We start from the raw sequence: 17,835 nt of genomic DNA on the forward strand, positions 1-17,835 counted from the left end.
CAGACAAGCCCTGAGCCCATTTATACTGGTGTAACAGCATCCACACTAGAGGGATTGTACCACTTTAAGTATGTTAGTATAATTGAAGCGGTAAGACTTGTGTGTAGACAAAGCCTTAGATACTGTGAGTTTTGGGCTTGGTGTTCATATGGTAGCTTCCAAATAAAACACCTTGAAAATGTCTTGTATGACTTCTTGAGTACTTTCCAGAAATATTAGCAACTGCACCATGGATTACAACTCTCTTTTAGCAGTGTGGGTTTGGCTTTGTTGCCTCTACAGATGATAAGCTAATAATACAAATGTAAAATGCTCTCAAGTTGGACTTTGCTGTTAGACTATGGCAGTAAAATGAGTAGAAACATACCTCCATGGCTTCATTTGCAGTTTTGCCCTACCCTTTCTCTAAACCATCATTTTTTAAAAAATATCTCAGTGGTGCTCCATCTCTTTGGTATGTTACTTTTTAACCCGACCATACCAGATAAGACATAGTTTAATGAAATCTGTTGAATTGTTAACAGAATTTTAGGGAAGAATGCTGAAGTTTGAACTCTCCATTTGTGTTTAGTTTAAAGGTATTGCAGCACTATTATTATTTGTTGTAAATATTTACATTATGGGAATGCCCAATGATCCCGGTCAGGATTGGAGCCCCATAAAGTCACAGAGAAGAGAGTATCCTGGCTGCAGAAGGTTTACAGTCTAAAAACACGTGCAGCCAAAGGGTAAAGTATGGAGTTAACACCTACAAGCACGTGAGTGTAGTGGTGAATTGGCACAGCTCTGTATGTCACATTATTACAGACAAGGTTTTTGTAATTGCGAGTGGACAGGGGAATAGGAAAAGGAATGGAAGAGAAGAATTGTATGATTTTTGGCAGCACCTTACTCTTTCCTGCAACAGGTGAAGGAGAGGATAAAGGTGACGTATTTTAACCGTGTAGGCCCTTCCCTCAGATACAAGCACTTGCCTTCAGCGGTTCCTCTAACAGAGCTGCTATGATACACCAGTAGCATCCCTGGAAGATTCTGTTCCTGTAGGACTGGCAGTGATGGGTGGTTGTGAACAGCTGGGGCCTGTGTTTGCTAGATTGTGTTAGAACATGACTTTGAGGAGCCGGGCTAACCAAGACAATGTTGGACATGACAGGAACAAGCTGTGTTTAACATTGTGTTAGCTGTTCGTGGGTAATACTGTGGGTCTGGTAAGGTTTGTTCCTGGCCAGCCGTGGTAAGGTTAAATATGACTGCCCCTGTCTATCCTGAGCGGAAAGTCGTGTTTGGCAGCATGTTATTTACTGTAATGCCTTTAGGAGGTGATCTAACGTGACTGAGTTTTCTAGTAAAAACTAGCCCCCTTGTCATCTATGCTAGAGGACTTCTTGGGGTTCTAGTTTGCCCCTACAGGGGCAGAAATCCTTCATGTGGACAGGTCTGTGCAGGATTGTATTGTTAGGGTTATACCCTGACCCAAATACTTAAGCCCATACAGGTCTGTCGCATCTTAAGCTCATTTAACATGCGTGATTTCAGCTTTATGCGGTTGGCAAGAACAAAAGAAAAAGAGAAAAATAACCTTTTAATACTGTACCTGTAGTGCGGGCGATTCTGCCCGCCATTCAACTCAATGTAATTTTGACTATACGCAGTTTTCACTTTACGTGCTAACCGCGGAATGGAACCTGCACATAAGATGAGACTTACCTGTACTAAACTTTACATACTGTGAATAACTCCTTTAATTTAAGTGCATGCTTATGTTTATGCACTCCCTGAAGTCTTTGCAGGATTGGGGCCCAACCTTCACAGGGGCAGGACTCATGCACTGTTCAGATCTAAATCTAGTTGCTGTGAACTATTTACCGAAGAGCGGAGGTGGGCTTTGAAAATTCCCTTTATGAATACAATCATGAGATTCCCAGTGTCAGCCTTTCTATCGTAAACTAAATATAGATGTGTGTTAATCAGTTGCTTTTTGTGGCTATGGTTAAATGTGTACATGTGCCTCTTTGACTTATGAAATTAAAGTTATTTTCTCTGGAGAAGCATCTGGCACTGGCCGCTGTCAGAGACAGGATATTCGCCTAAATGGACCATTGGCTTGACCCCCTATGGTCGTTCTTATGAGACCCACGGGACCCAATTTTAAACATAAATCAGCAGGAGCGTCCTGTCAAAGGTGAGAGGGTGTTTCGGATACCAGTGTATTGCAGTTAAATTTTCGGGCTCCAGGTCTCTTGTGCTGCTAAATGCTGATGTGTTCTCCTAAAGTATTTATTGTTTTATAACAGCAACTTCGACATGAAAATCTGGTGAACCTGCTGGAAGTGTGTAAGAAGAAGAAACGATGGTATCTGGTGTTCGAATTTGTGGATCACACACTCCTCGACGACCTTGAGCTGTTTCCACATGGACTAGATTACAGTAGAGTTCGGAAATATTTATTTCAGATTATAAAAGGAATAGGATTTTGTCACAGTCACAATGTAAGTAGATTGATAAGGTTAACTTTGCATTTAAGAAAACAACAACTTGAATGGATGAGTAGCTGCTAAGGGACTTATTTTAAGTAAAGCTTCAACTAGAAAGAAATATGTTAAGTATGCAAATGTTAATAGTGACAGTATTTCATAGGAATTCCCAGAGTGACTCAGACCCAAGGTCCATCCAATCCTCTAACCTGTCTCTGATGGTGGCCAGGACCAACTGTTTCAGAGGAAGATGTAAGAAATCTGTAGTAGGCAGATGTGGGATAATCTGTCCTTCACATAGGTCTCATTCTGGTCTCCAATGGTTAGAGATTTATTTAAGACCTGAAGTGTGAGGTTTAATAGCTCTTAAAATTTTGTTGTTGTTGTTAAATTTGATTCTGGATATTCATGATGTCTCTAAATATTCACTTTTTAAAATTTTGTTAAATTGTTGGGTTCAACTTCCTGTGACAACAGAGTCCTCTGTTTAATCTCACATTGTGTGAAGAAGCATTTTCTTGTATATTTGGGAAATCGATATTGTTTTAGTGCATAGAAATTCCTTACTTTCAGCTGCATGATAAACCCAAAGCATTGAGATGTCCCAGCACAACACTTGACCATTTATTTAAAAAATAAAAGTTGTAAGGCCAGATTTTCAAAATCAGGCACATAAATTGTGCCTGCAAAGTATCTGTGCTAGGTAACTTCATGTGCAAAGGACACAACATGGTAATTTGTATGCAAAATGGGTGTTTGTGCACCCACATGCATATTTTGGCACATGCTTTGTGCACGGATTGTGTATGCATGAATGTCTTTTGAAGACTCAGTTTAGGTATCCACTGTGCCAGTGAAAGCTTAGTTTTTACATACGTACAATGGCACTATTTTTTTTGGTGGGTCGGTCTACAGAATGTTAATTCTTGTGATAGAGAGATAGGAAATTCTTCAATTATACTTTTTGCTTCTCTTGTTAGATAATACACAGAGACATTAAACCGGAAAATATATTGGTCTCCCAATCAGGAGTTGTAAAACTCTGTGATTTTGGATTCGCTCGTACTCTGGCAGCCCCTGGTGAAGCTTACACTGACTATGTGGCAACGCGATGGTACAGAGCTCCAGAACTGTTGGTTGGTGATACCAAGTATGGCAAGTAAGAAAATGGGCAGAAGAGATTGCAGAGGGTTTTCCCTGCTTTGCAGACAAATTACAAGGAGGCTTTTCCACCATAACTATAATACCACAACAACAACAACTCTTTCGAAACAACCTCTACCCCTCAGTACAGTTTCTATAACACACAAAGATAGACGAGCCAGAGACTCAGTGAAGTCCCCTAGGGGCCTCCCCATTGCCGATCTGTTTTACATGGAAGCTGCTTGGGTACTATGGTGATTGGCGAAGGCAGTGGAAAATCCTGAGATGGATGGATAGATCCTTCCTATCATCTTTCGACAGAAAGATGCTAATAGCATTGTGGATTCTAAAGGCTGCAGGTTGTATAGTGGAGGAAAATGCTAATTAGAGAGGTGGCAGGCTCCTCAGAACTTGGACAGATATGTGGAGGGCCCTGATGGGAGATGTGTGGAATTAATGGGATTTCTTCGCGTTGAGGATCAATCCTGTAGACTTGGTCCGTACTCCCATGGACTTCAATGGGAGAAATCCTGGGTTGGTCCCTTTACATTTCTAATGCTACTTGACATACTTCTTTAAAAATGTATGTACATATTATCTCTTTATAGAACCTTAAATCCACCTTCAGCAAATAAATCTTAAAAACAAATCCCTCCTTAGGAAAGAGCTGCTCAGCTTCTGCCTCATTAATAAGGGGGAAAATACTACAGTGTGTTATATTACATGAGGGTGGGTGGCATCATTTGTGAACTAAGGTTTTGATTAAATGGATCTTCACTTTTTTTATAAAAGCAGCAGAGAATCCTGTGGCACCTTATAGACTACAGACGTTTTGGAGCATGAGCTTTCGTGGGTGAATACCCACTTCGTCAGATGAATGTAGTGGAAATTTCCAGGGGCAGGTATATATATGCTAGCAAGCAAGCTAGAGATAACGAGGTTAGTTCAATCAGGAGGATTGAGCCCTGTTCTTAGCAGTTGAGGTGTGAAAACCAGGGAGAGAAACTGGTTCTTATAGTTGGCAAGCCATTCAAGTCTTGTGTTCAACCAGTACTTCAAAAGAGAAACTGCTGAGCTTCAATTCATCTGCAATTTGAAACAAAGATTGTGAATGGCTTGCCAACTAACAGGAACCAGTTTTCTCCTCCCTTGGTTTTCACACCTCAACGCTAGAACAGACCCGGGCCTCATCCTCCCTGATTTGGAACTAACTTCATTAATCTCTAGCTTGCTTGCTAGCATATATTATACCTGCCCTGGGAAATTTCACTACATTCATTCTGACGAAGTGGGTATTCACCCACGAAAGCTCATGCTCCAAAACGTCTGTTAGTCTATAAGGTGCCACAGGATTCTCTGCTGCTTTTACAGATTCAGACTAACACGGCTACCCCTCTAATACTTCACTTTTTTTATGCATGGTTAAAACTGAAAACAGTCATCCTGCCACATGCCAAAACCATACGCTGTCCTGGACAGTGCTGCTTTAGGCCACGTAGCCTGCAGTGACCTTCTGGGCGATGAACACCAGCAACTTTGGGCTCAGATATAAGAAGGAAAATACCCAGAGATGGTTTTGCTGGAGCTGGTTTCAGTATTGGTACTTTTCTTTCAGGGCTGTGGATGTGTGGGCCATTGGCTGTCTGGTCCCAGAAATGCTTACAGGAGAGCCCCTGTTTCCTGGGGACTCAGACATTGACCAGCTGTACCATATCATGAAATGTCTGGGTAAGAACGTCAGCTTTTTTCTGTGTTTAATTGGCAAAGGCTTATGGTATGTTGTGGCAATGAAAAAAGGGTGGCACTGGGAGTAATGTAAGCAAACACTGTGCAAACAGTCTTGTCAAAGCGCCTGATTCTAGCCTTAATGCCCTCATGCTGTTTCAGCCAGGGGTGATGGTGGTGGTGGTGGTGGTAAAGTTGGATGATTGGGCCAAAACAGAGTGTTTTTTTTGTCACCTGGACAAATATCCTCTCGGGCTTTGGTGAAGACCCCCAGATGTATTTCATTTCACCTCTTGCCTCCTAGGCTGGAACGTGGATATTTTTTGTTAATGATTACAGCACTGTAAGGTTTGAAAATACCACAATCTGTCCTCTGTTGTATCTGACTGTGACTGGTTAGAAGCAAGCTGGTCTTATGTTATTAGCAGCCAAAGGTTATGCCATGTAGATGGGGCCATGTCCACATCTGATAGGAAGCAGCTTTGTTGCTAAGGGAATATTTAAAAAAATTCTCTAAGCTACCACAGCCATCTGGCTAAGCAGAAGCTGCCAGGTTTCTAACGGCACCCCTAGACTGCAGACCTCAGTAGCCAAAGTGCCCTCAGTTAAAGGGACAGATAGTGCATCTGCTGTCTCCTTGAGTTTTTCCCCCCATCCCACTGTTCTCACCTCTATCGTATCCGGACTGAGCCTCAGCTGGCATGCACTCATCCGAGCCACAGACTTTGGCCAGACACAGCGGAAGCTGAAAGACCACAAGTTGGAGCTGACGAAAGGAAGAACTTGGTCAGAATGCTGCAGGCACCCCAGGCGGTCTCCCTAGTGGCCTTACGTACGGTACCCCCTGAACAGGAAGGGTGAGAGTGGGACCCTGACGTGCCCCCTGCAAGAGAGCTCTCAGCAGAAGAGCACGCTCCTGCTGCTGCTGCCTGGGTTCTTTCAGAGAAATCCATGGCACGCCCTCACCTGGAGTACTGCATGGAGTTGTGGTCACCCCATCTCAAAAACATGTATGTTAGAACTGGAAGAGATACAGAGAAGGACAACAAAAATGATCAGGGCGTGGCACAGATTCCGTTTGAGGAGAGATTAAAAAGACTGGGACTGTTCACCTTAGAAGAGAGATGACTAAGGGAGGATATGGTGCAATCAGGAGTGGTGTCAAGAAAGTGAATAGGGAAGTGTTCTTTACCCCTTCACATAACACATGAACCAGGGGTCACCCAATGAGATTAATAGGCAGCAGGTTTAAAACAAACAAAAGGAAGTACTTCTTCACACAGTGCACAGTCAACCTGTGGAACTCATTGCCAGGGGATATTTGGAAGGCCAAAAGTATAACTGGGTAAAAAAAAAACAAACAACCCTCTAAGTTCATGGAGGATAGGCCTATCAATGGTTATTAGCCAAAGTGGTCAGGGGCACAACCTCATGCTCTGGGTGTACCTATGCCAAGCCTCCAACTGCCAGAAGTCAGAACTGGATGGTGGAGATGAATCACTTGATAACTGCCCTGTTCTCTTCATTTCTTCTGAAGCATCTGCCACTGGCCACTGTCAGAAGACAGGATGCAAGGAGATGGACCATTGATCTGACCCACTATGGCTGTTCTTATGTTCTTAGAAGCAGTAATGGTCACTCCAATTAAACTGCCCGTTCCTGCCAAGGTCCATAGCTGAACTTCTGGGATCACAGGCAGTGGGTAGAGCTAAGTGAATCATGACGTGAGAAGTGATGACTGGGGTACTGGCGCAGCAGCATTTTAAGAACATTAATTCCTTTATATGCTGTAAAGGGAGTGGGGGGGTGTCTCTTTTAGCTTGAAAATGGAGCCACAGTTAATTTTGCTTGTAGAAGGGAAGAGAGACCTTGCAAAGGCATCACTGAAGGGTCTCAGTCTCTAAGGTTAGTCTGGGCCAGGTTGAGCAATAGATTTTTCTCAGCCTAGAAAAGCCTTTTCATATTGGCAGACTTTGAGGTGCTAGATCCAAAATGTCTGGTAGGATAAAGAACCACAGTGAAACTGCTGAGTGCTTTAGCTAGCGTAAGGACAATGGTACGTGTTTACTGGCACTGACATCCTGCCATCTACAATCAAGCAGAGGGCCGCAGTCTGTGCTAAGCTTTCTGTATGCATTGGTGATATCATAACAATATAACCTATCCATTCCAGGCAATTTAACTCCACGGCATCAAGAGCTGTTCTATAAAAATCCACTCTTTGCTGGAGTGAGGTTGCCAGAGGTCAAGGAGGCCGAACCTCTTGAAAGACGGTATCCCAAGCTCTCTGCGGCAGTGTTAGATTTAGCCAAGGTAATTAATTCGTTTGGAAATGCCTTGGTCTTCTGTTTTCTCCTTCTGTCCGTCTTCCCTTTGCTCTTAAGGTTCTGTGATTTAGACTGTGGGGAAGAGGGCTCAAAAATGCAAGGGAGAGGCTGCGTCTCGGGCTTTCTGTCGGTTAATTAGACTGGGAACCATTAGCTGGGTTGGCAGGAGAAAAAACATGATGCGCAGCCCTCTTCCTTCAAACAAAACATGCTGCTGCTTCTAGTATTTACTGTGTCCTCATCCCCTTGTCTGTGCTTTCTGCTTCACCGTTGGCTGTAGTCCTTACCCTGGGTCAACTGAGTCCTAACCCCCTTTGTGTCGCCCCACTTATTGCTTCTGCACTCGGGGCATCATTTGCCAAGAGGACAGTTGTCTCCCACAGACTCTTCATAGCTCTATTTTCTCCACTGCCTTGTATCCCCTGCACTTGGGATAGGCTCTGTCGCTGCCGCTGGCAGAGGGAGGATAGGGTCTCTCTTGTTGTCTGCTACCTCATTGGCTGAATGGGATGGAGCTGAGGCCCCTACTCCTGGTGGGGTTGGTGATGGTTGGGAAAGGAGGCTCTGAGCTGCTCTCTTTCCTGCCTGGATCCATGGCCACTGAGCAGAGGGAGCAAGAGCTGTGGTCCCTGCTCCACATGCTTTGTTCCCATCTCACGACAAGCAGCTGCTAGGGTGGTGGTGGGAAGTAGGGTCTAGTTTGGCTAGTGATTTGGAGACCCCATAGGCACCAAAATGGCTAGGGGTGGCTCTGTCTACCAGACTCTTAAGCGGTGAGTTGGGCACGGAGCGGGACAGGTAACACATGCTGACCAGTGTGTTACAGATGCAAAATCCTAACAAGGAGCAGTTAAAACACCCCTTCTCTCTTGTGTGTGAAAACCCTCAATTTTGCCTTAGCCGCTTTAGATTTTCCATTTTGGGAAAATATGTATTGAACATTGCAGCTGCTACTTTGTGTGTGTGTGTGTTTATGCCTGCATGTGTGGAATACAGTAATTTTGTTGGCCAAATAGAATAACACTTTGAACACAACTCATTTGGTTTCTAATGCTTAACATTGTCCATGCTGTAAAATCCTGACCAAAAAATTAAAATAATCAGAATTAGAGAGATGGTTACAGTTTAGGAGAAAGCGGATTGATGTCTGTCAGTGAAAGGCAGCAATTCCATATGGATAGAATTTCCAAGCAAACATTGTTAAATTCGTCCAGTTTGTCCTCCCTGCTTACATCCCTTGGTCACACTGTAGCAGTGTTTTCCTCTATAACTTTGGACCTTGTTTATTTGTTTTCTTACTGTCTCTTTAGTGACTTTTATTTAGACATAGCAAAGATTTTTCATTTGATGCTACTGCGGTTGCCTACCAAAATTTACCTTGGTCTTTTAGAAATGCTTGCAGATTGATCCGGACAAAAGGCCATCCTGTGCTGACCTATTGCAGTGCGATTTCTTTAACAAAGATGGATTCACGGAAAGGTACGTTGTCTGTTGGCTTCTTGGTCAAAATGGCCATGTGAGAGAAGGAAATAATGCCACTGAGCTGTGTGAGGTTCTGTGCTGAGTTGGCAGTTAGAAAAAAACACAAGACTTTACTTGTACACTGAGCATATTTGAAATGGAAAATGCCAAACAGTAAACATGGAGCCCTGAACAGTGTCATTTTTACCTAGTCGTTTTGCAAAGTAGAATTGCACTTTTGGATAAAGAGCAGCCTTCAGTGTGGTTAGCATTACACGAGTGTAGTTTGGCAGAAAAAAGAAAATTAGTATGCCCAGGGAAAGTTAGAGAGTTGCCTGTAAATAAGTATTCATCGAGTTATTGCCATAAAATGCACAGAAAATGTATTAGAAATAGGGGTGTGAAATATTTGGCCAGGTTTGTTCAGTTTTTTCTTAACAAAATTTGAGTAATTCTAGATCAGGGGGTCTCAAACTTCACTGCCCTGTGACCTCCTTCTGACAACAAAAATTACTACATGACTCCAGGAGGGGGGACTGAAGCCTGAGCCTACTGAAGCCCCACTGCCCTGGGCCGAGGAGGTGGGGGGGGGCAAAGCCCAAGCTCTTCTGCCCTAGGCAGGGGGAGGGGGCAACGCCAAAATCCAAGGGCTTCAGCTCCACGTGGGGAGCCTGTAACCTGACCTTGATCTTTGGCTTCAGCCCAGGGCAGTGATGCCCGACACCCACACAGTAGTGCTAGGCTTGGGCCCCAGCAAGTCTAACGCCAGCCCTGGCAACCCCATTAAAACGGGGTCATGACCCACTTTGGGGGCCCAGCCCACAGTTTTTGAGAACTGCTGTTCTAGATGATTAAATAATAAAACACAATTATACTTAACTTTATCTAAGTGTGGCAAAATACTGTAATCCTAGTAAGTCAGATCCTGAGTGGCCTATTTAAGTAGTACGGTATCAACATCACATGGCTGCATATACAGCACATTCCACAGTCCGTTGAAATAAATGGAGTGCTCTCATTGGCTTTAGTGGGTTTCGGTTCAGGCCCATACACGCTCATTACATTGAGTCTTCTGTTACTTGCTAAGTAGCAAACTAATGTGAATAAGGATCGACACCGGTTTATATGCTTGAATTCTTGTGCAGGCAGGTGCTAAAGTGGGGACACAAAGGATATTGCCTAATTTCTGATGCAGAAATTATGTGCATTCTTTTTTCCAAGTGACCTCTTCTCTGAAATACCAGGAGAGAGTACCACCAGTTTCACAGAAGTGTTTAATCCAGCTCCTATTAAAGTCAATGGCAAAACACCCTTGGCTCCAGTGAGAGCAAGGGCAGGCCCATTGATTGTACAATGGATGCTACTTAATAGCAATCCTGATGTTAACAACTTTTGGTTCATAACAGCATTTTTCTGGGAACCAAATCTTTCCCATTGACTGTAAGTTAGTAGGATTCGGAGACTGGCAATAGACATGCTGCTTATTGACAGCTATTTTTGGAAGAAAGGTCCTGGCTGCAGGCAGGTTTGTGGGGCTGCGACCAGGAAAGGCGCGTCCCAGGGCTGCTTTTGCTGGCTGCAGCCGGACAAACCTGCCTTTTGCTTATTGGCAGCCTTCAAATATATTAGCAGCTTTTTGCTGAGAACGGAGAGATTGCGAATAAGCGGAGTCCACAGTAATTCCATCTGTTGTCCCAGAGTACAAGAGCAAGTGTCCTGTTTAATAATGTTTCACTAATATCCGTAAATGATACAGACAACATTTTACATTACATTATTAATCGTTGCGTGCAGCACAGAGTCAATGAACTGGAACACAGGACGTAATTGCCGTGTATGTTTTGTTAGATGTATATATTCAGGCCAAACTAACTTGTGAGGCTTTTTAATGGGTAAACCAGTTTGGCCAATTTTTCATTTTAAAAAAGTATAATAGTTTGACTTATTCAAAAGAGACGTAATTTGACTGGGTTTGGGGTGAACACCAAATTGTGTAGATTTTGTACTAATGGAAGTTGCTTTGTTTGTTTTTAATATGGAATGTAGATTTGCTCAGGAGCTTAGGTTAAAGATCCAGAAAGATGGCAGGGACCATCCTTTGCCCAAAAAATCAAAAATTAGCAAAAAGGACAAAGATGATTCTTTAGGAGAGGAAAGAAAAATGCTTGATATCCAGGTTAGTAGATCTTGTTTTTGTTTTCTATAATAGTATTCATGTAATCTTTGAAAAAATCCATCTCTGTGTGTGCATACGCCCCACTTCTGTAATTACATAGAGAAATATATAGATATTTTTATTTTCCATTATTAAAAATGCACCTTCTTTCATCGCTTTCTGGTAAGGCAAGCATAATTCTTGGAAATACACTTTTGTGACCTAGAGCTGTTGAAATTTTTTTCCAATAAATATGGTCGATTATCAGAAACAATGTTTTATGCAATTACAGCTTTTCTTGAAAATTTTAATCTTTTGCAAGTTTTTGACCAACTTTTTTCATTTATCGTTTTTTAGCATTCACTTACCAGGTTTGGTTTTATTTTTCTCCATCGCTACATTTGATTGGTCAACTAAGGTGCATTGGAAAATTTCAATAATAAAATAGAACAAAAAATTATGCTTTTAAAACAGGTGAAAATTTTGATTTAAAAAATAATTCTGAATGGTGAAAAACTGGCCAGTTTAATAAACCAGTGAAATGAAATTTTCAGTTATTTTCCCTCACCCCAGCTGTATTTCTTATATCTTGATTTAATCGCGGCCGAATGCAAGACAAGGCTACCCTAGTAGGTCAGTCTGAATCTATAGTTGATGCAGAAAACGTGCACCAGCTGGGCAATGATAGTCTTAGGCAGTATATTAAACCTGCTCCCTGTCAATTCTGTTGCTGGGTCACATACAACATACAGGCTGTGATATGAAAAACCCTCAGCTTCATTCTGGGCTATTTGCTGTGGCTGTTGAGATCAGCTGTGGTGCATGGTGCTGTATCATTTCGCAGGGGTAATTCTCTGGAGACTGGTGACAAGACAGCCTCAGCAGAGGCCTTCGTCAAGATTTTCAAGTGACTAGTGATTTTGGGTGCCTCGGTTCTTGGGTGTCCTACCTCAGACACCTTTAAGGGATGTGATTTTCAGAGATGGGTTCTCTGTAAGGTCTGCATCATTTGGCCCTGCATCAATATTTGTACATCATTCTCCCCCCCCCCCTTATATTATTCTCTCCAAATTGTGGTCTGGGTGAGCATCTGCCACTTATTTTGAAAAAAAAAGATCTTTGTGTATAATTTCAAAATTATTCCAAGTGCAAATGCTATAGAAAATTCATGCCATTTGATAATTTTACATTATCCAACACTTTTATATGTTTTATAGTCTGCAGTTTGGTGTCTATAAATACTATTGCTCATAAGCTTTGTACTCTGAGGCAATCCCAAGGCCTTTAAATTAACATTTTATTCACGAGGAAAAAAATATGGCTAGGATAAAGTCTGATTTAGGTTATTTTTTAATTGAGAGAAACACACAACTGTGGATTGCTGATAACATTTAAAAGTACATGTGTCTTAATTCAGTTGGTGTTTATTCCAAAGTGTCTAAAATGAATATGCTAAAAAGAGAAGTGACTTTCATTTCTGAGCTGCATTTTATTTGAGTTAATGGTTAAGTTTATGTTTTGCCTTTTTGGTACTTTAAGATCTCATAACTGAAAGCTGCACACACATTAATCCCGTTTTATTTGAGACAAGTGCAGAATTTGTTTAGGAAAGGAATTTTTCTGGATTCATTAACATGCAGTGCAACACTTCTTCTGTTATGTATTCCACGTTAAATTACTTCAAAAGGAACGGATTAGATGGCAGCTGACTCTTTCAAGGTCAGATGAGAAAAAGCTATGTAGTGCTCAAGCTTTTAAAAATATAACTGGTGCAACAGACATCTAAGGAAAGACTTTATGTAGCCCAATCATTGCTCTTAGCCAGGCAGCGAATGTCCAGCAAACTTACTGGACTAATGGACTGGCTTTCACTTACTGAAAATAGCATCCATCCAGAGAGCAGGAAGAGGCTGTGCTGGGTGAAGCATGCTTTTAAAGTGCATTTGGCTAAGGAATTCCAGAGCTCATGTAAAGCCTCCTGTGAATTATTTCTTTATATGCAGATATGTTGGATTTCCCTTTGGCTTCCTTGCTAAGCCCCAGAGGAATCTTTCCTCCTCCTTTTCAGAGGTGGCTGGAGTGCTAAACTCTATATAGCAAAATGACTGTCTGGAAGCAGCATCTCCAGATACCAGGGTCTTGTTGTAGTTCTAAGCCATCACATACACCCTCCTATATGATGTGTGTATAATGTATATTTCCCTCCCCCGCCTTTGCACCAGACAGTATTCAGTGTAGTTCTGTCGGTACTGAGAGAGTTGAGCGCTAGGGATGTGAATTGTGGCCCTTGGAATCAGCAAGCCCTGAGCATTAATCCTATCTCTGATGCAGACTCCATCTGTGGTTGTGAGCAAGTTGCTTAAACCATTTTCCTCAGTTCCCAGTGGGTAAAATAAGGATGGTACATGGTTACCTGCCAACTACACAGAGTTGTGATGAGGGTTCATTAAAGTGTGTAAATCAATTGACTGTGCACAGCATTATGTTGAATCGCTGCTCAATTGTTGCAGATCTCTGCTCCAGATGTACAGACTTTTGCTGTAAATCCCATGCTAGGGACTGGGATCTGCCTCAGTGACGCTTTTCTCTGCTCTTGTTCCATTTCTTTGGAAGTAGGTCAGGATAGCTCTATTTTTCCTTAGACTTCTCTGGCCTATCTGCCTCTTCAAAGCACCAGTGACTCCAAAAGCCCTCGGCCCATCCTCCTTTCAGCCCTCTCCTGTTCTCCGATGGGTTTCTCCATTGGGCAGCTCTAGTGAGCTGTGCCTTCCAAGAGCCTGGGAGGTGTCTTGATATGCCCATGAATTGAATAATGTGATTAGCCCTCATGCGTGGTACCCAGGATTCCTTTTGTCTCAGAGCCTCTGGCAATGAAAAGCTGTAGGTGTCAGGCTAGGATCAAAATAATGGGTTGCAGCTTTTGTTAAAAAAAACCAACCAAACAAACAAACAAAAAAAAAAACAACCCCACCACCAACAAAAAAAACCCTCTTCTTGCCACCACCCAGCTAACCCAGCTGTAGTCATGTGCCATCCCGTAAGGGAAATCACAGTAAACATTTGCTTACCTGTCTCTTAGGTATGTCAAAACAGGTGTGAAAATGCTGTGGCTGAGTAGGCTGACGGTGTTTTCATACCAGAGCCTAGAAATGTGTGTTGCCGAAGCCCTGACTGATGTGGGGTCTCATCCTCCGTGATTTAGTCCATCAGCTTTGTGCGCCTTCTTTTGGCGCATGCTAATTTCAGAAATATTACACTCCATAACTAAACATCCTCTGGTTCAGTGGTTTCAGACTTTTGTACTGGTGATCCCTTTCACACAGCAAGCCTCTGAGTGCGACCCCCGCCCCCATACATTAAAAACACTTGTATATATTTAACACCATTATAAATGCTGAAGGCGAAGCAGGGTTTGGGTTGGAGACTGACAGCTCGTGACCCCTCATGTAATAACCTCGAGACCCCCAGTTTGAGAACCGCGCCATAGTTACTGGTGTGTTGTGTGTACCTTGACCTGCTGGGAAGGGATGCTCAGCTGAGGGAAGAGTAGACACTGGCCTGGTCTAGACTTAAAAATGTGATCAACCCAGCTATGTCACTCAGGGCTGCGAAAAATGCCACCCCCTAAGCCCTAGTTAGGTTGACCCAACCCCTTGTGCAGACACAACTAGGTTGATGGAAGCATTATTCTGTTGAGCTAGTTACCATCTCTTGGAGAGACAAATTAACTACACTGATGGAAAAACCCTTTCCAGCAACATAGGCAGCATCTACGCTACAGCGGGACAATTACAGTGCCACAGCTGTGCCACCGTTGCGTAGACCTGTTCTGCAGCACGATTAGGCCCAGTTAGTACATTTTACTAGGCACCTTGGTGATGAGAGAGAACATGCCCTTTAATTTTCCTAAACACGTTAAAAACCAAACCAAACCTCCTGCGTTGATGGGATGTGGTAAGATAACTTATCAAGTCTCACCATCCTAGGTAAATAAGTCTTTTGTGAATTATGAACTCTACCTTCTGCTGATGGAAAACAGGAGTTTTCTTCATAACATCACTACACTTCTACCCAAATCTCACCGCTTCTTACGAGTGTCTGTCTTCTGTTCTTTTTCCACACATGCTGCTGTAAAGTAATGTTAATGTCCGTCCTAATCCCCAATAGGCAGAGTGACACTTCTCTTTCTAAACAGGACTTCAACATTGATCCAAAGAGCAAAGATCCTAAACTGTTCAAGGTGAAATTATCCAAAGCTGAGGTGGAGAAAGCTGACAGATCTTCCAATATGAGCTGCCTGTATGACAGTGGAACCAGTCCGTTCAAAACAGTCCCTCCGACAAGCATGAAAGACTCCAGCAGCAGCTTGGATTACATAAAGAACCCAGGCATGGTTATTCCTCCCATTATCCCGAACCTTGCTACCATCACGCCCAGTATAAGTATTAACTCTGGGATGGGAACTATTCCTGGAACCTATAATTACAGGTATGGAAGCTAAATAGAACAGTAGAGGAGCTTAGCAAATGCTCCTTAAGGGAGAGTGTCATGAAATGACATTGTTACAATGAAGGGGGTTAAATGGGTTTTGGGCAGGGCTGGGTGGGTGGTAAAAGATTTTCAGCGGTACAGGGGAGCAGCTGTAATTGTATTTTGAGATTATGCAATTTAAGAGTTAGAATCTCTGCTTTCCTGAGTTTATGCCATTCTCCCACTTCATGGAGCATAAAGGGAGCTGGTTGTGGCTTCCTGATTCTCTCCCTGGCCCTGATGCAACTTCATGGCCGCTGTAATATATGCCAGTAGGCAACAGTCCTCATGGGACCAAACACGAGTTAGAGATACCCAGAGCACAGCATGCTCTGACCACTCATGCTCGTCCTCTCGCACTCCTTCCACCAGGGCCCTGTGAATAGGGTGGCATCAGGACTGGCTGTGACAGTTCTGGGGACTCTGCCATGTCATTTTCTGCCTTATTTGCACCACATTAGCAGCACAAAGCAGAGCAGGCAGAGGACTGCCTCTAGGAGTGTAACCACAAAGGAATTTAGAAGGCAGTTATCCTAAGCAAGTTGATTTGCTCTTTTTTTGTATTTGGAGATCCCAGCTGGTGTACATGAGTTCTTGTCTGTAATACTTACTCCTGGGGGAATTCTGTGCCACTGCGCACATGCAGAATTCATATCCCCCTGCAGTTTTTTTTTTCTCTGCAGAAAATACATTCAGTTTACGCCTTTCGCCCACCAGGGGCTGCTGTGGCACCAGAACAGAGAGCAGCTGCTCGCCAGCCGTAACAGCTGATAGGGAGAGAGCAGAAGCTGCATTTCTCACAGCGCCCTGCCAATGGGGCCAGGTGAGGAAGCACATATTGGGGGAGTGGGAAGACAGAGCAGGGCACATGGGGTTGCTGGGAGGTCACATAGACTGGAGTCCAAAAGGGCTAGTGTGGGGGACAGACTGGGGTGGGGACTGAAATGGGGTGGGGATGCAGGGCCACATGGGATTGGGGGGGCAAGGGTTGGCTGAGTGGGGTGCAGGGACATATGGGGATGGGGAGAAGGGAGGGGAGACGCATGGGGAGGGGCAGGGGGTGCAGAGACGCATGGGGAGGAGGTTCAGGGACACATGGGGATGCAGGGACACATGGGGACCGGGTCGGATATGCCTAATGAATGAGAGAGGCTGGGATCAGCCAGGGTCTGCATGGGGGGAGGCTACCCCACCCCATAACCATCGTTCTTCCCCCCCCACATCCCATACTTCTCTCAGCCACATCCAGCAACCCTCCAGGTTCATTCCCAGGCTCCTTCCCTCTCTCTCAGCTCCACCGTTACCCCTGACTCCCGCAAGCCTTTACACTGCTTCTGAGGGGTGTGGGAAATATGTTTCTGTGTTGTAGTTTAAATGAATGATTACTCAAAGTTCTGTATTAATATGTCTAGTAAGAAATCTATTTGTCCAAAAAAAAAATAATAAAAAAATTCCTGAATCTTTCATTGTCTGTATTGTTACAGACATACTTGTTGGCAGGTATTTTGAAATAAATTATCAAAATAATTTAAACTGACGTGATTATATATTGTTATTTTGACAAATAAAATATGCAGAATTTTAAAATATTTTGGTGCAGAATTTTTAATTTTTTGGTGCAGAATTCCCTCAGGAGTAAATTCTGTGTTAGCAAATAATGGTTTTTCAGATATTCTGGAAACATACAGACATGGATAAGTGTTGCCGTCTGGTGTATTCCTTGCTGAAACAGATGTTTAATAATTATGGGCCAGATAGAACCCAGGGTGTAGGGGCATGAAAGAGGGAAGGTGCAAAGATCATCCTTCTTGTCCCTTCTGCACAGGAATCTGGGACACACACACTCACTTGAGCTCTGATTTGCGGGGTTAACAGTAACTGTCTCAAGGGGGGCAGGTAAGGCGATAATCTCAGTGCCTGCTGTAGCAGGGAGATCAGCCTGCACCCTCTTTAGAGGTGCAGTAGCACCTGTGCTTCATCTGTATCTGGGTAGCTGCAGGAAGTATTGTGGCTCTGAAGA

At 43.4% G+C, this 17,835-nt stretch overlaps 1 protein-coding gene across 4 annotated transcripts in view; it reads left to right on the forward strand.

Moving 5' to 3' along the window:
* The window catches only part of CDKL2 (cyclin dependent kinase like 2), a 42,754-nt gene that overhangs the window by 20,139 nt on the left and 4,780 nt on the right, over nucleotides 1–17,835 (forward strand). For 3 of the 4 annotated variants that reach the window (XM_032762327.2, XM_032762325.2, XM_075066070.1), the window contains exons 3-9: nucleotides 2,295–2,489; nucleotides 3,455–3,633; nucleotides 5,233–5,345; nucleotides 7,516–7,655; nucleotides 9,060–9,148; nucleotides 11,177–11,306; nucleotides 15,481–15,773. In XM_032762327.2, coding sequence (XP_032618218.1) covers nucleotides 2,295–2,489; nucleotides 3,455–3,633; nucleotides 5,233–5,345; nucleotides 7,516–7,655; nucleotides 9,060–9,148; nucleotides 11,177–11,306; nucleotides 15,481–15,773 — 1,139 coding nt within the window. Of the gene's footprint in view, nucleotides 1–2,294; nucleotides 2,490–3,454; nucleotides 3,634–5,232; nucleotides 5,346–7,515; nucleotides 7,656–9,059; nucleotides 9,149–11,176; nucleotides 11,307–15,480; nucleotides 15,774–16,532; nucleotides 16,639–17,835 lie in introns of all 4 variants that reach the window. The other variant, XM_075066068.1, reaches the window with a different exon arrangement.

Source organism: Chelonoidis abingdonii, chromosome 5, assembly GCF_003597395.2.
Source record: "Chelonoidis abingdonii isolate Lonesome George chromosome 5, CheloAbing_2.0, whole genome shotgun sequence".
Classification (NCBI taxonomy): Eukaryota; Metazoa; Chordata; order Testudines; family Testudinidae; genus Chelonoidis; species Chelonoidis abingdonii.